We start from the raw sequence: 23,188 nt of genomic DNA on the forward strand, positions 1-23,188 counted from the left end.
CCACCCTCAGTTCCCATCTGCCTACATCCCGTTTCCTTCATATGTGGGATCTGCAGTTAAGTGTCTGGGGTGAAGTTACTAAACTTGTTTTGGCGTGCATGGAATTACATGCTTTGCGTCTCTTAGTGATCGTTGCTTGAATCTCATGATTAGTGCTGGCAGGCAGCAATGCTGTGATTTCATTTTTGTTGTAGCAACCACCTACGTTTAAACGAGTCGATACAGTTCATATTAGACGTTATAACGGACTTATCAACAGCGAGAATGGACGGTACTAGTCAAGTAACAAATGTGCCCGACTGGTGGTCTCGAAAGTGACCTTATCAATATGCAACCCGTTTTATATTTTAATTTAACGGTTGCTTTCTAAGTGGTTTTGAGGTCAACGTCTGAGCGTTTCACATAGACACTGCAGCTATATGGAACATGTGTATTAGGTTCCTGAATAGCCCTTACTATAGACTGGTTTTCACACGATATTTAAGGAATAGCCCATACTATAGACTGGTTTTCACACAAGATATTAATGGAATAACCCATACTATAGACTGGTTTTCACACGATATTTAAGGAATAGCCCTTACTATAGACTGGTTTTCACACAAGGTACAGTAGACACCATTATTTAAGCGGAGGATATAATGTGCTCGGACTAAACCATATTGAAACAGATGAGCAATTAACTTGGCCCGTGTCTTTTGTTCCTGTCATCTCGGAAATACGTGAACTGTTTCCGGTTTCAGGTGCGTTCTATTGTAACTAGCTAGGTTTGCACATAACCAGTATGCGACTTTTCCCCGTTTCGACGTTAAAGGTTTCCTAGACACTTAGCTAATGTCATATGAACACCTGTAAACTGTCCCAGTCGATTTGTTGGATGATTCCACGACGTTAAGATACACATTTGAATTGTCAAGCGAACGAAAGCCTTTTATACGTGGTCTTTGCTAACTAGCCTAGCCTCAAACTGTCTAAAAGAGACCAAGGTGAGTGTCGCTTTTTCAACTCACGACTTGATTTGTGACAACTGAATAACTTGATTTAACAAGACTAGTTGTCAAACTTTTGCCATAATTTTTTTTTTGTGTGTGTGCAAACATAACTATACCAGGCTAATGTCAGAAAAAGTAGCAAGTTATAGTAGTTAGTTGGTTAGCGGTGAATTTGTGAACTAATTTAGCTAACTAATTATCTTAGGAAGAGCTATAACTTATAATTTATCGACTCATATTGTAATGTTTCCCCTCCCCAGACCAAGAAGTGGAAAAGAGACTACACACAGTTAAATTTGAAGATGAAATATTTGTTCTGCTTTTCGTTAGGCTGAGGAACTCCAGAAAAACATTCGTTGTCAAGAGTTGGAAGATTTGCTTGTTGCATTCCTCGACTAAACAATAGTCTTTACCCTGCAATGTTAGCTGCCCATGTACTTTTAGAAAGAACCGTAACATATTATACATACTTGGCTAAGTATATTTCTGTAGACTAGGCCTACTAAACTAGCCATTAGCTAATGTCCGTAATTCGTCCGGATATTAGGGATTCTAAACTATTTCTATCACTTCAAAACCAAAGGTAATCTTTTGGTATGGTTTATTTGTTTGACGTTAGTGTTATAAGAGTAAAAGTAGGTGAAGAAAGGTGAAAGTCTTGGGGACGACATGTAGCTAGTGAGTACCCTCATTGGAATTTTCCCTTGGGCGTTGGTGGTTGGTTTCGATTTAACACTATTAGGTGTGTCATGTGACTCGTCCTGTGGTACACACTTTCCCTCATCATTCCCAGTGATCTCACGGCAAGGAGAGTTAATTTGACTTATCTAATGTACTATAGCTAGGCTATAGTCTAACAAACCCTCCTACAAAATCTTAAAACGGAAATAAATAGACAGAATTAAGGGCGCTAAACTAAGGGAACTGACATGACAGCTGTAGTAGGAAGAGTTTGGGGGTGGGTGCGTCCCGCTATCTCCTACCGGCCCTGGGGTAGCAAAGCAGGACCTGACAAAACCATGAGGGACAAGCCAGTGGCTGAAGAGCAGCAGACGAGAGGCAGCTGGGGCTTCTTGGGGGGGTTAACAACTTGGGTTTGGGGAGCCGGAGAGAAAAGACAAACAAGTGAACAAACAACATTGATCGAAGAGTACTGGGAAGCAAGTGAGGAGAAAATCCAGTCCAGGGAAGTTGAAGAGCTGGGTGCGGGAAAGCAGGAGGCTGAGGGGAAAGCAGAACATGGTGACTCCAGATGGTGGAATAAGGTTCTGCCACCCTCGCACTTATTCTGGCCGAGAAGAGCTGAACCTGGTGGGCTAAGTCAGAGGAAATGTGTCGGTGCAGGATGGGACTCTGACAAAGATGGGGAGTATTCTGACTACGGAACCCCTCCACCGTCTCCCACACCTAGCTCCTCATTAGCCTTCCGGTTCTTTGCACTCGCCTGGAATGGGGTGATAGTTCCGGAACACTATGAGATCTGCTTCAACCTCCTTCGCCACCTGTTTGACCTGCTCGTGGTGGGCTTCCTGTGGATTGTGTCCCCCCCTACCAAGTTGGTCCTGGAGGTTCTAGGGGTCCAAGGAGGACTGAAGTTGTGGCTCCATGGAATGGCCATGTTTTCTGTCTCCACTGTTGGAATGGCGGGACTGCTTTGGTTGGTCCAAGAGTATCTTCTACAGTTTGCTCTGTTGTATGGCATCGTGCAAGCACTGGTCATCTCTGTCAGCATCCAGCAGAGTGTGATCCTAGGAGAGGGGGATGAGGAGTATGAAAAGGAGGTGGAGGACGTGGAAGTGAGAGACGATGAGGAAGTTACAGAGATGTACTTGACTACAAAGGAAAGATGATCCTTGAATGAAAGTTTGTTTTGGTAAGTTCTGTCAGTCTCTTTCTCCCTCTTTCCCTCTGTTGGATTTTCTGGTCTCTCTCACTGTCCTGATGTACACTGTTTTCCTGACTGTACTACAGCCTAAATGTACCTAGCATGTACAAGGACTCCACTCCTAACCTCCATGATTGTATTTGTCTTTTGTTGTTCATCACTCATTATATACCTGTTTGTTGTAGTTCATATTAAGTAAGGGAGAAAAAAGCTCATGCCTATACACTGAACTAAAATATAAACCCAACATGTAAAGTGTTGGTCCCATATTTCATGAGCTGAAATAAAAGATCCCAGAAATGTTGCATATGCACAAAATGCTTATTTCTCATATTTTGTGTACAGATTTGTTTACATCCCTGTTAGTGAGCCTTTCTCTTTTGCCAAGATAATCCATCCACCTGACAGACAAGAAGCTGATTTAAACAGCATGATCATTACACAGGTCCACCTTGTGCTGGGGACAATAAAAGGCCACTCTAAAATGTGCTGTTTTGTCGCACAGCATAATGCCACGGATGTCAAGTTTTCGGGGAGCATGCAATTGGCATGCTGACTGCAGGAATGTCCATCAGAGCTGTTGCCACAGAATTTAATGTTAATTTCTCTACCACAAGCCTCCAACGTCGTTTTAGAGAATTTGGTAGTATGTCCAACCAGCCTCACAACTGCAGACCAGGACCTCCACATCTGGCTTCTTCACCTGCAGGATTGTCAGATGGGGGGGATTTATGTCTTTATTAAAGCCCTTTTGTGGGGAAAATCTCATTGTGATTGGCTGGCCACGCCCCTTCCCAGTCATGTGAAATCCATAGATTTGGGCTTCATACATTTATTTCAATTAGCTGGTTTCCTTATATCAGCTGTAATTCAGCAAAATCTTTGAAATTGTTGCATTTATATTTTTGTTCAGTATAGAACATTGATGTAGTTTCATGAGGTTATATTATTGTGGTTTTCATGGTTATTCAAATGGACAGACTACGCAGACTGTTCTTGTCTAGGTTGGCAATGTTCCCACTGCCACAAACTGCTCTGCTTGGAGCTATTTTAATCTTGAAACCAGAGGGAAAAAGAACTGACATTCTCCAAGTGGTGTGAAACCAGCTTGAAATAATGAGAAATCAATTTTTTGGGGGGAATGCATATCATTACAGTTTACATAGAGAGAGCAGTATGAAGAAAGGATGGGATTTTATTTGCCTGAAGGGGTGCTGCAATAACAGCCACAAGCAGCAACAGCAGGCCAAAATAACATCAGCAACAGCAGGGACAAAATAACAGCAGCAACAGCAGGGACAAAATAACAGCAGCAACAGCAGGGACAAAATAACATCAGCAACAGCAGGGACAAAATAAAAGCAGCAACAGCAGGGACAAAATAACATCAGCAACAGCAGGGACAAAATAACAGCAGCAACAGCAGGGACAAAATAACAGCAGCAACAGCAGGGACAAAATAACATCAGCAACAGCAGGGACAAAATAACATCAGCAACAGCAGGCCAAAATAACAGCAGCAACAGCAGGGACAAAATAACAGCAGCAACAGCAGGCCAAAATAACAGCAGCAACAGCAGGCCAAAATAACAGCAGCAACAGCAGGGACAAAATAACAGCAGCAACAGCAGGCCAAAATAACAGCAGCAACAGCAGGCCAAAATAACATCAGCAACAGCAGGGACAAAATAACAGCAGCAACAGCAGGGACAAAATAACATCAGCAACAGCAGGGACAAAATAACAGCAGCAACAGCAGGCCAAAATAACAGCAGCAACAGCAGGGACAAAATAACAGCAGCAACAGCAGGCCAAAATAACAGCAGCAACAGCAGGCCAAAATAACATCAGCAACAGCAGGGCCAAAATAACAGCAGCAACAGCAGGCCAAAATAACAGCAGCAACAGCAGGGACAAAATAACAGCAGCAACAGCAGGCCAAAATAACATCAGCAACAGCAGGGACAAAATAACAGCAGCAACAGCAGGGACAAAATAACAGCAGCAACAGCAGGCCAAAATAACAGCAGCAACAGCAGGCCAAAATAACAGCAGCAACAGCAGGCCAAAATAACAGCAGCAACAGCAGGGACAAAATAACAGCAGCAACAGCAGGCCAAAATAACAGCAGCAACAGCAGGCCAAAATAACAGCAGCAACAGCAGGCCAAAATAACAGCAGCAACAGCAGGCCAAAATAACAGCAGGCCAAAATAACAGCAGGGACAAAATAACAGCAGCAACAGCAGGCCAAAATAACAGCAGGCCAAAATAACAGCAGCAACAGCAGGACAAAATAACAGCAGCAACAGCAGGCCAAAATAACAGCAACAACAGCAGGGACAAAATAACAGCAGCAACAGCAGGCCAAAATAACAGCAGCAACAGCAGGCCAAAATAACAGCAGCAACAGCAGGCCAAAATAACAGCAGCAACAGCAGGCCAAAATAACAGCAGCAACAGCAGGCCAAAATAACAGCAGCAACAGCAGGCCAAAATAAAAGCAGCAACAGCAGGCCAAAATAACAGCAGGCCAAAATAACAGCAGCAACAGCAGGGACAAAATAACAGCAGCAACAGCAGGGACAAAATAACAGCAGCAACAGCAGGCCAAAATAACAGCAGGCCAAAATAACAGCAGCAACAGCAAGGACAAAATAACAGCAGCAACAGCAGGCCAAAATAACAGCAGCAACAGCAGGGACAAAATAACAGCAGCAACAGCAGGCCAAAATAACAGCAGCAACAGCAGGCCAAAATAACAGCAGCAACAGCAGGACAAAATAACAGCAGCAGGCCAAAATAACAGCAGCAACAGCAGGCCAAAATAACAGCAGGCCAAAATAACAGCAGCAACAGCAGGACAAAATAACAGCAGCAACAGCAGGCCAAAATAACAGCAGCAGGCCAAAATAACAGCAGCAACAGGCCCACTGGTTTTTGTCCTGCTGTTGTCATCCTGACTTTCCCGTGTGATTTTTGTCATGGTTAACTTGAGGCTATTTAAAGCATTTGAACCACAAACTGTTTACTGATTCGCTTCTTTTTTTTTCACAGACAATCATCTGACATGGAGGGAAGAGGGATGTTTCGAAAGCCTGACATGCAGGGATTGAGGGAAGTTGTTTCGAGAGCCTATAAATGCAAAGACGAAGACGCATGAAAAGAGCTGAGCCCAGCTGACACTGCAATGAGGAACGGCAGAGGCTGGAGGACTTTAGGCTAACACTTCACTACTGTGATATTCAGTGGCGCTGAAGCAAAGCACATCCACTACAATCTTGGTCATCTAGGCCCAGTGATACCACTGTTGTCGTCTAGGGCCCAGTGATACCACTGTTGTCGTCTAGGGCCCAGTGATACCACTGTTGTCGTCTAGGGCCCAGTGATACCACTGTTGTCGTCTAGGGCCCAGTGATACCACTGTTGTCGTCTAGGGCCCAGTGATACCACCGTTGTCGTCTAGAGCCCAGTGATACCACTGTTGTCGTCTAGGGCCCAGTGATACCACTGTTGTCGTCTAGGGCCCAGTGATACCACCGTTGTCGTCTAGGGCCCAGTGATACCACCGTTGTCGTCTAGGGGCCCAGTGATACCACCGTTGCCGTCTAGGGCCCAGTGATACCACCGTTGTCGTCTAGGGGCCCAGTGATACCACCGTTGTCGTCTAGGGCCCAGTGATACCACCGTTGCCGTCTAGGGGCCCAGTGATACCACCGTTGCCGTCTAGGGCCCAGTGATACCACTTGTCGTCTAGGGGCCCAGTGATGCCACTTGTCGTCTTAGCACAGTTCTATTGTTACAGAATCCTGTTTCCCTCTAGTTAGACTTCTTTTACATTCATTTTGTTTTGTTCAGACAAACTTTTGAATATCTACTTGACAGATACCAGCACCCTTTCAGGTTTCTTTCTAAGCTTTTTCCAAGCAGATTGTTGTTGTTGTTGTTAGTTTTGGGACATAAGGTTTATTTGCCTTGTATTTCATTTCCTGTGCCTTTAATATTTAATAGTATGCCTTTTATTATATTATCCTTGTCTTTCTCCATCGCAATCAGTGTTAATTGCATTGTAAGTAAACTACACATTGAATATATATTTATCTGTTTTGTCACACGTATGTTCCTGTTTGAAAGGTACGCTACAGTCTTAGAAACACAACTGTTTAAATATATATATATTTTTAATCTTACAATTGACCTTACAATTGTCCAGTAGTAAGTTTTGCACAATCACATATAAACCAACAGTGATGCTCAGGAACACTAATTCTACCTGCAAGATTTTTGTCTCAGCATGTCACAATCTGTAGTAGGCGCGTGTGTAAGAAGAGGATTCTAACCAGTGGAGTCTGGTGGGAGGAGCTGTAAGAGGGCGGGCTCATTGAAACAGAAATAAATGGAACGTATAGAAACCACGTTTGACTCCATTCCACAATTCCATTTCAGCCATTACAATGAGCCCGTTCTCCTAGAGCTCCTCCCACCGGTTCTCACCCACAATGCCCCTGTATTCTAAAAAGCTTTGAAGAACATTTCTAGTTTCTACAATGGCCTTTCCCAGATATTTTTTTGTATTTGTAGCATAACATACAGCGATCACAACTTCACAGTGATGCAGAAAGTTATATGATATATATATATATACTCATTGTGTGCTGATAATGGGACCTGTAAACAGTGATACCACATCGGTGATTCCTCTCTGCCTTTTATCTCTCGTGTTTAAATGTCATCTTTTGACTTGTTACTCCACATGTTGTTTACAAAGAAAGATGTCTTGTAATGAGAATGTGCAATGTCTCTCCCCCTCCCTCCAAAGACAAGTGCTGGATCACTGTGAAAATGACGAGGCAGCAACACTTCAACCTGAAAACCCCACCAGGGCCACGTTCAGTTGATCAAACGTTGCAGATAGAAATGTGACGAATAGAGCCGCCAAGGACTCCTTGTTCTACGTTTTCAGAGAGGCGTGTTTGTTCTACATGTATTTCTATCGTAAGGTTCCACGACGGGTCATTCTGAACGCATCCCATGTCAACGTTGTGTTTTGTAAAGGGAACGGATGTGTAATGTAAACAACGTGTTGAGAAAATAAACTTTGGACCTGATACTGTCCTAGATGTCTATACCCATTACTGTACTGTATACTGACTCAGCCTGAAATATTTCGCACTTGGTAAATAAATAAAGAAGTGCATTGCTGAATCTCAGAATTTATTTAATTGGCTATGCCATGTGTGTGCTAATTTATCTTTTCATACGCATGGTACTCATTCCATAACACATTTGTAACTATAGGGATCTCCTATCTAATAAGGTGTACGTCCCAAAATACACCCTATTATCTATAGTTTATCCCAAATAGCACCGTTTTCCCTATAGTCTATCCCAAATAGCACCCTATTATCTATATTGTATCCCAAATAGCACCGTATGCCCTATAGTGTATCCCAAATAGCACCGTATACCCTATAGTGTATCCCAAATAGCACCGTATGCCTTATAGTGTACCCCAAATAGCACTCTATTCCCTATAGTGTATTCCAAATAGCACCATATGCCGTATAGTGTATCCCAAATAGCACCGTATTCCCTATTGTGCACTACTTTTGACCAGGTCTCTGGTACACTATATAGATAATAGGGTGCTATTTGGGATAAACTATAGATAATAGGGTGCTATTTGGGATAAACTATAGATAATAGGGTGCCATTTGGGATAAACTATAGATAATAGGGTGCTATTTGGGATAAACTATAGATAATAGGGTGCTATTTGGGATAAACTATAGGGTATACGGTGCTATTTGGGATGCATCCAAGGCCATGTGTCAGGTATTGTGAGTGCTGTGTCAATAGGATTCATACTTTTAGCAGCAGGACAGAGAAACACCAGAATAACCTCACTGATGCCATCCAGAACAGGTCCCTGAATGTGACCTGATTACATTACTTATTTTTACTGCCCGTCTCCATGGCCACCAACCACTAATTCAGTCTTCCTCTGTGTTGACCTACTCTGTGAACTACAGTGAGATGAAGTAACTAAGGTACAGTACTGGAAAGCTGAACTATCTTGTAGATGGGGTTGATGGGAGATTTATTCATTAGTGCTCACTGTAGCAAAACATTTTGCAATGAAAGTGAGCGTTTCTTACTGAACATGTTCTGGTAGTCTCTCCTTCTTTCGGCCTGTTTGCTCCCATTTGGTTCCTAGTGAATATACCCCTGGCCTGAAATATCTCAGGTGGGGTTGTTGGGAGATGGTCCACAACTAATAGAATAATAAACCCATGTTGACATTTCCATGCAGTCTTGAAGAATCAATAACATGCACATACATCTCGTGTTCATCTCATGTAAGACACTTGGACAAAGTGATTTCAACACAGTTCAAACCTTTTTTTTTTTATTCACATTAAATCTGCTCTCATATGATTTATTTTATGTACAGAAAGGTGCTTCACCAATACAGTAACATTGTATTAGAAAATGGTGCCTGTGGTGGGATAGTGTGTAATGCTTTAGAGGTTATGTTGTCACAGATCAAGCACAGTAGTAGTAGTATCGTGTTTGGAACAACGGAGGATGAAGCCCCTACACAGTGAAATGTTGTCAGTGGAGACATGAACACAGCCCGAGTGAGCAATTCATCATGCACCTTCTCCCTATTCATTAACACACTATCATCTCTCCCATGCCTTTAGTTGAACTGTCTGATCCGGACTACTGTATACACGGTTCTCCAATATGTTATCGTTTAAGGGCATGTTTTGTTCTTGATTGCAGGAAATGGCAGGTACAGGTGTTCAAAGAAAAGGTACGCAGCAACACCACTTTGTTAAAAATGATCCCGGGGAGAACTTTCTCTGTATAACATGTGTTGTCCGACTTACTATATTCTCAGTGTAGTACTGAATGTACGCAGCAGCACCAAATAAATGTAATTTCTCAGTGTAGTACGGAATGTACGCAGCAGCACCAAATAAATGTAATTTCTCTCATCTCGTTGAAAAAAAAAAATATTTTCTTCTGTTGATCACAGCAGATAAAGGGCCAATAGGTATGATGCAAAAGCCTAGAATTTCCAAAGGCAACTTTCTTTCCATAAACCAATCAGCATGCAGCTTTAGTTAGTGCCAACGTTGCCCTAGTGCATTCCTTCTCAGAGGGGGATAATTCATTAAATGACCAAAAAAAGGATGTGTGATTTGTGAGCCTTTTCTGATTCTTATAAGTTGACATCTCTCATCTCAAACCTCATAAATACAAAATAAAATGTTTTATCCTTTCAATATCTTCTTGAAACATTATTAGAAAGAATGTTTGACATCTCAGAATTTAAAGGCAATTTGCCACCAATTCTGTTCTTATTTGAAGTGCTGAGACTGATGTACTCAACCCTCCTGAGGATTGTCTGTAAAGGATGGACAGAGTAGACTGCATCAACACATTTTCACTGCACTCAACTAAAAGATGATACGTAATGACTACAGCAATTTCACGTGAAAATAAGAATAACAAGACCAGCTTCTCTCAAAACTTCTCCTTAAAACAGTGTCCCACAAAAAAACATGTACAAAAATTAAAACCGGTCCTAAATACTCCCCTAAACATCTTTAATGTTTACTGATAGTTTATGTAAAACAATGTGTCCATAAAACAAGAAGTGTTTGCTGTTTAAGTATTAATGGAGGTTTTTAAAACCATTACTTTGAAACAGAGATAAAAAAAGCTATAAGCTTGCAAAAGTATTCACCCCCTCTTGGCATTTTTCCTATTTTGTTGTCTTACAACCTGGAATTATGGATTTGGATTTTGGGGGGTTTGTATCATTTGATTTACACAACATGTCTACCACTTTAAAGATGCAAAATATTTTTGGGGGTGAAACAAACAAGAAATAAGACAACAAAAAAAAATGAAAACTTGAGCGCCCATAACTATTCACCCCCCTCAAAGTCAATACTTTGTAGAGACACCATTTGCAGCAACTACAGTTGCAAGTCTCTTGGGGTATGTCTCTATGAGCTTGGCACATCTAGCCACTGGGATTTTTGCCCATTCTTCCAGGCAACACTGCTCCAGCTCCTTCAAGTTGGTTGGGTTCCGCTGGTGTACAACAATCTTTAAGTCATACCACAGATTCTCAATTGGATTGAGGTCTGGGCTTTGACTAGGCCATTCAAAGACATTTAAATGTTTCCTCTTAAACCACTCGAGTGTTGCTTTAGCAGTATGCTTAGGGTCATTGTCCTCCTGGATGGTGAACCTCCGTCCCAGTCTCAAATCTCTTGAAGACTGAAACAGGTTTCCCTCAAGAATTTCCCTGTATTTAGCGCCATCCATCATTCCTTAAATTCTGGCCAGATTCCCCAGTCTCTGGCGATGAAAAACATCCCCACAGCATGATGCTGCCACCACCATGCTTCATGCTTGGGGATATTGTTCTCGGGGTGATGAGAGGTGTTGGGTTTGCGCAAGACATAGCATTTTCTTTGATGGCCAAAAAGCTACATTTTTGTCTCCTCTAACCAGAGTACCTTCTTTCATATGTTTGGGGAGTCTCCCACATGCCTTTTGGCGAACACCAAACGTGTTTGCTTATTTTTTCTTTGAGCAATGGCTTTTTTCTGGCCACTCTTCCATAAAGCCAAACTCTGTGGAGTGTACGGTTTAAAGTGGTCCTATGGACAGATACTCCAATCTCCGCTGTGGAGCTTTGCAGCTCCTTCGGGGTTATCTTTGGTCTCTTTGTTGCCTCTGAATAATGCCCTCCTTGCCTGGAGTTTTGGTGCGCAGCCCTCTCTTGGCAGGTTTGTTGTGGTGCCATATTCTTTCCATTTTTTAAATGATTTTTAATGGTGCTTCGTGGGATGTTCAAAGTTTCTGATATTTAAAAATAAATAAAAACGTTGTACTTCTCCACAACTTTGTCCCTGACCTGTTTGGATCGCTCCTTGGTCTTCATGGTGCCGCTTGTTTGGTGATGTTGCAGACCTTTTAGAACAGATGTATGATCTCAGTAGATATATGACAGATCATGTGATAGATCATGTGACAGATCATGTGACACTTAGATTGCACACAGGTGTACTTTATTTAACTAACTATGTGACTTCTGAAGGTAATTGGTTGCACCAGATCTTATTTAGGGGCTTCATAGAAAAGAGGTGAATACATATGCACCACTTTCACGTTTTTTGTTGTTGAAACAAACAAGTAATTTTTTTCATTTCACTTCATCAATTGGGACCATTTTGTGTCTGTCCATTACATGAAATCCAAATAAAAATACATTTAAAATGTCAGGTTGTAATGCAACAAAATAGGAAAAATGCCAAGAGGGGTGAATACTTCTGACCAGGGCCGTATATAGGGAACAGGGTGCCATAGGGCTCTGGTCTAAAGTATTGCACTATAATAGGGAATAGGGTTCTATAGGGCTCTGGTCTAAAGTAGTGCACTATATAGGAAACAGGGTGCCATTTGGGACCCAGACCTAGTGGTAGCCTGGGTACTAGACTATTTATGCACTCTACAATGTTACATAATCATATTTCCAAATCCTTGTTTGACAAGAAGGAACACTGTCTGGCACTCAGGCTAAGATACTGACACATAATTAAGTAAAATCAAGTATTACGACAAATCAATAAATAAGGATAATTATTATTTATAAAAATAAGGAAAATGATTGTACCCCTTTTTCTTATCAAACAGGCAGAAATATAGGCTCTCTCCCTCCCTCAGTTTTATCTGTCTCGTCCTTTTCCTCTCAGTACTGCAGTGACTGAACTAAATGAGAGCGTGTGTGTAGCAGTATAATGTGTCATTGTCATCGACTGAAGAATCCCTATGCTCCATTCCTCCCTCAGCACCATTCCTAATCATTAGTGGGCATGTGATCCCCCAGAGCTTGGAGGAACCGTACTCCCCCCACCCCCTCCTCTGTGTCCATGCCTGCCGTCTTTCCCATGTCCCAGAATGCAGTGTGCACTTCCACAGCCCTCGTCGCCGTCATCTCCCTCACTTTCAGAGGAGGACTCCCCAAACTGTTTGGGCTTCTCGTAGACGCAGCAACCTGGGGGAGGGGGAGGGGTCAATAATACTCAGTCATCAGCCACCAATAATATCTAGAACTGCAGCATGCACCTGTGTAAATAACATCACCCCCAGGTATCTATCGCAGAGAGCCAGCTGGGACGATGACAGAACAAGTGACTGCATCTGAACAGTCAGGAAACAGGTGGGAAATGGACACTCACACTTGGAAGACCTCCTTCCCAGATGCTCGTTGTCCACTGTGTCGCTGGACCACTCCACCTTCTTGTCAGTCTTTCTCTTCCTCAGCTTGATGGTCAGGCTACGTCCCTCCTGAGAGACACGCAGAGAGGAGCCTGTTTTTGAGATTCACCTTCATACATATAACAGGCATTGGGTGTTTCTCTTGTCAACAGGGCCATGTAGCCAGTCAACATCATATTTACGTGTACTACTGGCAATGTACTAAACTTGACAGCTAGGCTAGATCAAGTGAAGTAAGATCAAATCATTTCGTCATGATTATATGAGCTAGCTAACGGTTATTATGGATGTGGTGCTAATGGTAACTAGCTAACTGTAGTTAGTTAAAATACCTAGCTAACGTTAGCTCCAATCTTTGGTGCGGCCACATGATGCATATCTACCTAGTTATTATCCTTCTTCATCATATTATTCGCTAATTATAGCAGTTTCTATAGCTAGCTTACCTGCTGGGGCGGTGGCGGTGTGTCAACTTGAACGGTCTCCGTTATCGTCTCGCTAGAAGTACCTGGCGCCTCCGCCATCCTGATATTAACCTGTCGGTTTTGAGCTCGCACCAGCTGTCAACAAGCGAAATGTCAACTGACGTTATTTTATGAACACCAATCACTCTGTTTCTTCAATCCGACACGTTGAGTCGAATTAATCGTGATCAATCCTGTCGAGATACTCTGACTCCTCTTTGGACGTTCGACGAGAAGATTTTTTGGGGGAAGGAATTCCCAGACGGACCACTTCCGGTTGCTCCCCGCACAAACGAGTCCGGTGGGGAACATTGAGCTTGATGCACTTTTGCTATGGTTGGGACACGAAAGACATAGCTAGTCAATAAGAAACTGTAAAATCAGTTTAGGCTATTAGTTCTACATAATTCATAAAGTGTTTGATAAAGTGTCAACCAAATTACAATTAAGATATAGTGAACAAATGAGTATATTCTCCGTTAGGTCGTAGTTGAAAGGTCGCAGCTAGTTTAACATGTCTGCGCCCACGAGCACATCATCTTGAAGGTAGAGCACATATTATTTATCATTCATTGGAATAATGTAGTCAACAACGCTCAATCAATATATATTATTATGAGTATGACTATAAAACAGCAACGTAGCAAAGTGACAGAAGTCTCTGAAGAGGTGCATTTAAAATATTATTCTCTTGAGTCTGTTTTACCCCAATGTATCACCTAGCTTCAATTATCATTCATGCACTTATCCAGGCAGCGTAATTAGCAAACAGAAAGCAAATGCCTAGACCCATGGCATGTTTGAAATGGATGATTGGAATGGATTTGAAAATGTCTTTAAAATGTTTCCAATGAAGACTCATGTAGTCTATGGGAAATCACTGGCTGCCTTATTTGCTTTGGTTTCATTTTCTCTTGATTTGTTTTACAGGAGATGTGGAGGTCCGCCTGTGGCCTCTCTGTGAGGGCAGCAGAGAGGGCAATACACAGACAATGTTCACGTAGGCTCTATGCTCACAATGCGGAAAAACCTCCTCCTCAATCTACTCCCCGGACCCAGGCGGAGAAAGAGAGGCGGAGGAGAGATAAGGAGGAGGCCATACTGAGCAGTCAACACAACGTAGGTGACCTCACTCCTAGTTAGTGGACTCTTACACTTAACAAACAAAGACATAGACTTGTTTTGTTTTACATGAAAGTTAAATCCATTTTCAGAATGTTGAAGATCAAGGAATGAAATGGAGTGAGAAAGAGAGGATAGCGTACAGTGTTTCAACACCTCCTGGGGAGAAGAAAGGTAATGAATGTCCCAAAGACTTTGGTGATGGAGGAAAAAATGGATACAGTTACATATCGGCATATTATTTTTGAAGATATATATTGTATCGTTTTGATATTACAATATCGCAATAATATTTTTTACGCTAGTTGGCAATTACTCCAGTATTTTTCCTTCGTAGCTTGTTTTCCATCTTCTTTTTAAATAGGGGAGCCCATGTATTTTCAGCACTTTTATTTCCATGACTGATAAACACTCGTTATCATGTCTCTGTCTTGTCCCTCTGCAGCAGACATGTGGTGAGCGATGTGTTTTTAACATCAAATCTCAATAAAAATCACAGTATCGAATTGCAATACACATAGAATCAGGAGAATCGCAATACATATAGTTTCGGCACCAAAGTATCGTGATAATATCGTATCGTGAGGTCCCTAAAATACTTACACCCACCCTTACGTCCTGTCATAAACGCAGAGATCAGGCTGGTTTCACTGGGATAATACAACAAGTGGTCTATTGACGCACTCGCCTTGTGGCAACACTCTCTCGCTAAATTAATTCCTCTCTTGTTATTCACCATCCCTTGTTTAGACACCACCCTGCCCTTCCCTTCGTCCTACAGCCCGGAGTATGTGGAGACCAGTTGGTACCCGTGGTGGGAGAAGGAAGGCTTCTTCACCCCAGAGATCAATGTAAGAGAATAGAGCATTATAATAAGCCATATTTCAAACTGCCTGATGATGCTCCCATGTTAGGAACAATCTATTCACATAACACAGCTCTAATAACAATGTATGTGATAGTGCTCTAATAGTTGGATTTAATCTAATGCCCATGTTGTTATTTTTTGTTGTTGTATCAACGTTTAGGACAGACTGCCACATGCTGTGAATCGCTCCTTCTCAATGTGTATCCCTCCGCCTAATGTGACTGGCACGCTGCACCTCGGCCATGCACTCACAGTGGCCATAGAGGATGCATTGGTCCGCCGGTAACTATTTCTCCTACGGACAATAATAGAATCAGTTGGTTAGAGAAATGAAATGACACCACATCAAATCCCTATCCGTCTCAGAGCTGAAATGGGTTACTTTTTGAATGGCTAATGTATTTGACATGTTTTAGGAGATGTGATGAAGTGTATCGTTGTACTGACTGAATGTGTGGTTGTATCAGGAAGAGGATGCAGGGCTACAAAGTTGTCTGGGTACCAGGCTGTGACCATGCAGGCATCGCTACGCAGGTACGTCTCCCTGACCTGGCTATCCATATTATCTTTCACATTTGCTTCTCTTTCAAGCTAAAACTGTAAAACCTGTGTCCAACCTTCTGGTCTTAATCTCAGACGGTGGTGGAGAGGAGGTTGTTTAGGGAACGAGGGAAGAGAAGACAGGACCTCAGCAGGGAGGAGTTTCTAAAGGAGGTGTGGACGTGGAAGAAAGAGTGAGTATGAGGTCCCTTTCTGGCCTTTTATTATTTGTCTCTGTCCCTTTTTCTCTCTGTCCTCTGCCTGCTGTTCTCTGACACTGCTTTCCACTGTCATTAGCAGAATCCTACGACTATCCATCTTCTTAATGAGATAAAGCAAGATGATTCTATTTTCATATTTGGTTCTGTCTCTCTGTGTGTTCCAGTAAGGATTCTGTCTGTCTGTGTGTTCTAGTAAGGGTTCTGTCTGTGTGTTCCAGTACGGGTTCTGTCTGTCTGTGTGTTCTAGAAAGGGTTCTGTCTGTGTGTTCTAGTAAGGGTTCTGTCTGTGTTCTAGTATGGGTTCTGTCTGTGTGTTCCAGTAAGGGTTCTGTCTGTGTGTTCCAGTGCGGATTCTGTCTCTCTCTCTCTCTGTCTGTCTGTCTGTCTGTGTGTTCCAGTACGGGTTCTGTCTGTGTTCTAGTAAGGGTTCTGTCTGTGTTCTAGTATGGGTTCTGTCTGTGTGTGTGTTCCAGGAAGGGAGAGGAGATCTATCACCAGCTGAGGGAACTTGGTGCGTCTCTGGACTGGAGCAGAGCCTGCTTCACCATGGATCCAGTAAGACAGTACTAATACACTACATCATCACAGACTCACTGGCCTTGTGGTTAGAATGTCCACCCTGAGATTGGATGGTTGGGAGTTCGATCCCCGGCCACGTCCTACCAGAGACTGTAAAAATGGGACCCTATGAGTCTCTGCTCAGCACTCAGCATTAAGGAAATAGATTGGAGATACGGCGCTGCGATACACTAGTGTCCTGTCCAGGGGGTGTTCATCAGAAACAGGAGATAGACTAGTGTCCTGTCCAGGGGGTGTTCATCAGAAACAGGAGATAGACTAGTGTTCTGTCCAGGGGGTGTTCATCAGAAACAGGAGATAGACTAGTGTAATGTCCAGGGGTGTTCATCAGAAACAGGAGATAGACTAGTGTCCTGTCCAGGGGGTATTCATCAGAAACAGGAGATAGACTAGTGTTCTGTCCAGGGGGTGTTGATCAGAAACAGGAGATAGACTAGTGTCCTGTCCAGGGGGTGTCCATCAGTAACAGGAGATACACTAGTGTCCTGTCCAGGGGGTGTTCATCAGAAAAAGGAGATAGACTAGTGTCCTGTCCAGGGGGTGTTCATCAGAAACAGGAGATAGACTAGTGTTCTGTCCAGGGGGTGTTCATCAGAAACAGGAGATAGACTAGTGTCCTGTCCAGGGGGTGTTGATCAGAAACAGGAGATAGACTAGTGTCCTGTCCAGGGGGTGTTCATCAGAAACAGGAGATAGACTAGTGTTCTGTCCAGGGGGTGTTCATCAGAAACAGGAGATAGACTAGTGTAATGTCCAGGGGGTGTTCATCAGAAACAGGAGATAGACTAGTGTCCTGTCCAGGGGTGTTTATCAGAAACAGGAGATACACTAGTGTCCTGTCCAGGGGGTGTTCATCAGAAACAGGAGATAGACTAGTGTCCTGTCCAGGGGTGTTCATCAGAAACAGGAGATACACTAGTGTCCTGTCCAGGGGGTGTTCATCAGTAACAGGAGATAGACTAGTGTCCTGTCCAGGGGCTGTTCATCAGAAACAGGAGATACACTAGTGTCCTGTCCAGGGGGTGTTCATCAGAAACAGGAGATACACTAGTGTCCTGTCCAGGGGGTGTTCATCAGAAACAGGAGATACACTAGTGTCCTGTCCAGGGGGTGTTTATCAGAAACAGGAGATTGACTAGTGTCCTGTCCAGGGTGTGTTTATCCGAAACAGGAGATACACTAGTGTCCTGTCCAGGGGGTGTTCATCAGAAACAGGAGATAGACTAGTGTCCTGTCCAGGGGTGTTCATCAGTAACAGGAGATAGACTCGTGTAATGTCCAGGGGGTGTTCATCAGTAACAGGAGATAGACTAGTGTCCTGTCCAGGGGGTGTTTATCAGAAACAGGAGATACACTAGTGTCCTGTCCAGGGGGTGTTTATCAGAAACAGGAGATTGACTAGTGTCCTGTCCAGGGGGTGTTGATCAGTAACAGGAGATAGACAAGTGTCCTGTCCAGGGGGTGTTGATCAGAAACAGGAGATAGACTCGTGTCCTGTCCAGGGCGTGTTGATCAGAAACAGGAGATAGACTAGTGTCCTGTCCAGGGGGTGTTGATCAGAAACAGGAGATAGACTAGTGTCCTGTCCAGGGGGTGTTGATCATGCTACAGAAACAGAAAGCAAGTCTTGTCTACTTATATACCACACTGTTATAGTATTGTTATTGTAGTATGTTATGTTATTGATGTCGTTATCACATACAGGTTATGTTATTGTCCGTTCTTCTGCTCAGCTTTTTCTTCCTGTGTGTGTACCTTTTGTGTGTGGGTGTTTTCAGGGCTTCAGCAGTGCTGTGACCGAGGCCTTTGTAAGGCTGTGTGACTCTGGTCTGATCTATCGCTCAGAGGGGCTGGTCAACTGGAGCTGTGCTTTGGAGTCGGCCATCTCTGATATAGAGGTTAGTCTATCATCTCTGATATAGTCTATCATCTCTGATATAGTTCTATCATCTCTGATATAGTCTATCATCTCTGATATAGTCTATCATCTCTGATATAGTCGGCCATCTCTGATATAGTCGGCCATCTCTGATACAGTCTATCATCTCTGATATAGTCTATCATCTCTGATATAGTTCTATCATCTCTGATATAGTCGGCCATCTCTGATATAGTCGGCCATCTCTGATATAGTCGGCCATCTCTGATATAGTCGGCCATCTCTGATATAGTCGGCCATCTCTGACGTAGAGGTTAGTCGGCCATCTCTGACGTAGAGGTTAGTCGGCCATCTCTGACGTAGAGGTTAGTCGGCCATCTCTGACGTAGAGGTTAGTCTTAACTATTAGACGAGACCCTCTACTCTCATAGTGTTAGCATGTCACTTTAGCAACAACATCATCTTTGCTATGTGCTACAGAACATGATGTACAGCTTCAGTTTGTACAATTTATTGTCTGCAGTTAAATAAGATTTTATTTTCAAATTGTAAACTTGAGATGATGAATCATCGTGGTGTTTTAAATGAGAGATGTGTTGACCCTTCCTGCAGGTTGACTCCAAGCAGCTGTCTGGCAGAACCCTGTTGTCTGTCCCTGGATACCAGAACAGGGTGGAGTTTGGGACCATGGTCACCTTTAGCTACCCTATAGACGGCCAGGGTGAGTGGTTGGGTTGAGTCCCAAATGGCACCCTATTTAGGGCTCTGGACAAAAGTAGTGCACTGTGTAGGGAATAGGGTGCCATTTGAGATGTAATCTCAGTATCTGAGTTGTGATCTTCCTGTATGTCTGCTGTTCTCTGGGATTTTTCCCATCTTTCCTGTTTATACTCTCTCTCTCTCTCTCTTTATTAGATGGAGAGGTGGCAGTGTCGACCACTCGTCCTGAGACCATGTTGGGTGATGTGGCCATCGCTGTGCATCCTGAGGACCCTCGATATCAGGCTAGTATACTTCAGATTAAATCCTGAGGACCCTCGATATCAGGCTAGAATACTTCAGATTACATCAGGCTAGAATACTTCAGATTACATCAGGCTAGAATACTTCAGATTACATCAGGCTAGAATACTTCAGATTAAATCCTGAGGACCCTCGATATCAGGCTAGTATACTTCAGATTACATCAGGCTAGAATACTTCAGATTACATCAGGCTAGAATACTTCAGATTACATCAGGCTAGAATACTTCAGATTACATCAGGCTAGAATACTTCAGATTAAATCCTGAGGACCCTCGATATCAGGCTAGTATACTTCAGATTACATCAGGCTAGAATACTTCAGATTACATCAGGCTAGAATACTTCAGATTACATCAGGCTAGAATACTTCAGATTACATCCTGAGGACCCTCGACATCTTTATTGTACCACTGTGTATGATTACTAGTTGTCTTTTAGCTGAGACTTCTAAATGGTTCACTACTATTTGTCTTGCAGGCAGTTCATGGTAAACAGTGCAGACACCCATTCGCTGACCGACTCTTACCCATCATCACTGACACTATGGTGGACATGGAGCTGGGTACAGGTACAGGAACCGTCTTGATGATCTGATGGAATTTGAACAGCAATGCGTCAGGAACAAGAACAAGCTAGTTATGCTAAAGGCTGTTATGGTACAAAACAACGATTATTCTGAAAACCATTCCTTCTTTATTGTTCTGTCTGTCTTGTCTGTCTTGTCTGTCTTGTCTGTCTTGTCTGTCTTGTCTGTCTGTCATTCTCTGTCTGTCCTGTCTGTCTGTCTCTCTCTGTCTGTGTCTGTGTCTCTCTCTCTCTGTCTTCCTCTGTCTGTCCTATCCGCCTGTCTGTCTCTCTGTCTGTCTCTGTCCTGTCTGTCTGTCTCTCTCGCTCTCTTTCTCTGTCGTTCTCTCACTGCCCTTTTTTGCCTCTCTCTCTCTCTCTCTCTCTGTCTCTGTCTCTCTCTCTCTCCCTGTCTCTGTCTCTGTCTCTCTCGCTGTCCTGTCTATCTGTCTCTCTCGCTCTCTTTCTCTGTCGGTCTCTCTCTCTGTCCTGTCCATCTGTCTGTCTCTCTGTCTCTCTCTCTCTGTCTCTCTCTCTGTCCTGTCTATCTGTCTCTCTCGCTCTCTTTCTCTGTCGGTCTCTCTCTCTGTCCTGTCCATCTGTCTGTCTCTCTGTCTCTCTCTCTCTCTCTGTCTCTCTCTCTGTCCTGTCTATCTGTCTCTCTCGCTCTCTTTCTATGTCCATCTGTGTCTGTCTCTGTCTGTCCCTGTCTGTCCGTCTGTTTCTGTCTGTGTTTCTCAGGTGCTGTAAAAGTTACTCCAGCTCACGACCACACTGACTTCCTGCTTTCCCAGCGGCACTCTCTTCCTCGCCTCACTGTGATTGGAGGAGACGGCACAATGACCCCTCTCTGTGGCCAATGGCTGGAGGTACACTATCTCATCCAGAGATTGTTTGCTGTCGGTTACTGTGATCTGTCTGGCAGTTCCGTAACATCTGAGAGATATCTAATCTTTCCCTCCCATCACAGGGAGTGAAGCGTTTTGATGCCAGAGAACAAGTGATCGATGCACTGACAGAGAAGATGCTGTTCAGAGGGAAAAGGGATCATGCCATGTCTTTACCTGTCTGCAGGTAGAGGGAGACATTCACTGTCTGTTCCCTCTCTCTTGAGACGGAAAGGGTGTTCGAATCACATGTAGTGCCCTGATAATGTAGTGCCCTGATAATGTAGTGCCCTGATAATGTAGTGCCCTGATAATGTAGGGCCCTGATAATGTAGTGCCCTGATAATGTAGTGCCCTGATAATGTAGTGCCCTGATAATGTAGTGCCCTGATAATGTAGTGCCCCGATAATGTAGTGCCCCGATAACGTAGGGCCCCGATAATGTAGTGCCCTGATAATGTAGTGCCCTGATAATGTAGTGCCCTGATAATGTAGTGCCCTGATAATGTAGTGCCCTGATAATGTAGTGCCCTGATAATGTGGTGCCCTGATAATGTGTTGCCCTGACAATGTAGTGCCCTGACAATGTAGTGCCCTGATAAATCAAACCCAGATTATGGGATAAATTAAAAACATGATTACTTTTGCAGTGAAAGACAGTATGTTTACAAGTGACATACAGGACAGGGTTTTTTTCACAGAGGAAAGTGAATGAATCACCACATTCAGAATTGCTGGCTAAAATGAATAATTCTGTCAGTTATCCCAGAAGCTGTTTTGATTTAGTCAGTAATCTAATCTATATAACAGAAGAGATGTGGGTTAGATGTGGTTACCCGCTGTTCATCCAAAATGCCCATCTCCTGCAATTTCACATATAAATCCAATCAGTTACCCAAAATGAACTGAATAACAGAACACTTAACCCGTCAGGGTAACGCATCAGGGTAACGCGTCAGGGTAACGCGTCGGAGTAACGCGTCAGGGTAACGCGTCAGGGTAACGCGTCAGGGTAACGCGTCAGGGTAACACTTAACACGTCAGGGTAACACGTCAGGGTAATGCGTCAGGGTAACGCATCAGGGTAACGCGCCAGGGTAACGCGCCAGGGTAACGCGCCAGGGTAACACGTCAAGGTAACACGTCAGGGTAACACGTCAGGGTAACGCGTCAGGATCGTCAGCATCTTGTTTACTATCCTACTGACCATAGAGTTAAGGCCACACCCAGTTGCTATGGTAAAGCTGTTTTGTCTTATTCTGCTAATGATTTCTCTTGTCCTCTTTCCCCCTCCTGTGTGTCAGTCGTTCTGGGGATGTCATTGAACCTTTGTTGAAGAAGCAGTGGTTTGTGCGTTGTGGAGAGATGGCCCAGAGAGCCATACAGGTGATTGGACTGTCTCTTTGTGTTGTAGTATTTGCTGTAGGTTACCTCAGCCTGTCTGCTTCAGTGGCACCCTATTCCCTACATAGTGCACTGCTTTTAACCACTGCCCTGTGTTGGTGAGAGGGTCTGTGTTGGTGAGAGGGTCTGTGTTGGTGAGAAGGTCTGTGTAGGTGAGAGGGTCTGTTTATCATTTGAACATGTCAATGAAGAGGATGTAATGCATGGCACTGACTCTCTCTCCCCCTCTTTCTCTCCTCTTCTCTTTCTCTCTCTCTCTCTCTACCCTCTTTCTCTCTCTCCCCCTCTTTCTCTGCTCTTCTCTTTCTCTCTCCTCTCTCCACCCTCTTTCTCTCCCCCTCTTTCTCTCCTCTTCTCTTCCTCTCTCTCTCCACTCTTTCTCTCTCTTTCTCTCTCTCTCTCCACCCTCTTTCTCTCTCCCCCTCTTTCACTCTCTCCTCTCTCTCCCTC

General features: G+C 43.6%; 3 protein-coding genes across 3 annotated transcripts in view; 2 read left to right on the forward strand and 1 right to left on the reverse strand.

The window, feature by feature from the left end:
• Positions 1-650: 650 nt before the first annotated feature.
• On the forward strand, positions 651-8,093 carry LOC110496717 (uncharacterized protein C6orf47). Its single transcript, XM_036953567.1, has 3 exons — positions 651-986; positions 1,253-2,865; positions 5,934-8,093. Exon 2 carries the CDS (start codon positions 1,922-1,924, stop codon positions 2,840-2,842), a length of 921 nt encoding a protein of 306 aa, XP_036809462.1. The 5' UTR covers positions 651-986; positions 1,253-1,921; the 3' UTR covers positions 2,843-2,865; positions 5,934-8,093.
• A 3,640-nt stretch (positions 8,094-11,733) lies between these two features.
• On the reverse strand, positions 11,734-13,935 carry ppp1r11 (protein phosphatase 1, regulatory (inhibitor) subunit 11). Its single transcript, XM_036953569.1, has 3 exons — positions 13,631-13,935; positions 13,145-13,253; positions 11,734-12,960 (listed from the first exon to the last, which is right to left on the reverse strand). The coding sequence occupies exons 1-3, from the start codon at positions 13,706-13,708 to the stop codon at positions 12,770-12,772; spliced, it is 378 nt and encodes a 125-aa protein (XP_036809464.1). The 5' UTR covers positions 13,709-13,935; the 3' UTR covers positions 11,734-12,769.
• Positions 13,936-13,958: 23 nt separating this feature from the next.
• vars2 (valyl-tRNA synthetase 2, mitochondrial) overlaps positions 13,959-23,188 on the forward strand; it is a 27,391-nt gene continuing 18,161 nt past the window's right edge. Inside the window, exons 1-15 of the mRNA XM_036953568.1 lie at positions 13,959-14,194; positions 14,579-14,767; positions 14,863-14,944; positions 15,521-15,621; positions 15,799-15,920; positions 16,106-16,172; positions 16,275-16,372; positions 16,873-16,954; positions 18,757-18,876; positions 19,470-19,578; positions 19,773-19,861; positions 20,361-20,451; positions 21,189-21,316; positions 21,418-21,521; positions 22,639-22,720. Of these exons, the coding sequence (XP_036809463.1) occupies positions 14,582-14,767; positions 14,863-14,944; positions 15,521-15,621; positions 15,799-15,920; positions 16,106-16,172; positions 16,275-16,372; positions 16,873-16,954; positions 18,757-18,876; positions 19,470-19,578; positions 19,773-19,861; positions 20,361-20,451; positions 21,189-21,316; positions 21,418-21,521; positions 22,639-22,720 (1,461 nt within the window). The 5' untranslated portion in view covers positions 13,959-14,194; positions 14,579-14,581. The remainder of the gene's footprint in view (positions 14,195-14,578; positions 14,768-14,862; positions 14,945-15,520; positions 15,622-15,798; positions 15,921-16,105; positions 16,173-16,274; positions 16,373-16,872; positions 16,955-18,756; positions 18,877-19,469; positions 19,579-19,772; positions 19,862-20,360; positions 20,452-21,188; positions 21,317-21,417; positions 21,522-22,638; positions 22,721-23,188) is intronic.

Source organism: Oncorhynchus mykiss, chromosome 18 (assembly GCF_013265735.2).
Source record: "Oncorhynchus mykiss isolate Arlee chromosome 18, USDA_OmykA_1.1, whole genome shotgun sequence".
Taxonomy (NCBI): Eukaryota; Metazoa; Chordata; class Actinopteri; order Salmoniformes; family Salmonidae; genus Oncorhynchus; species Oncorhynchus mykiss.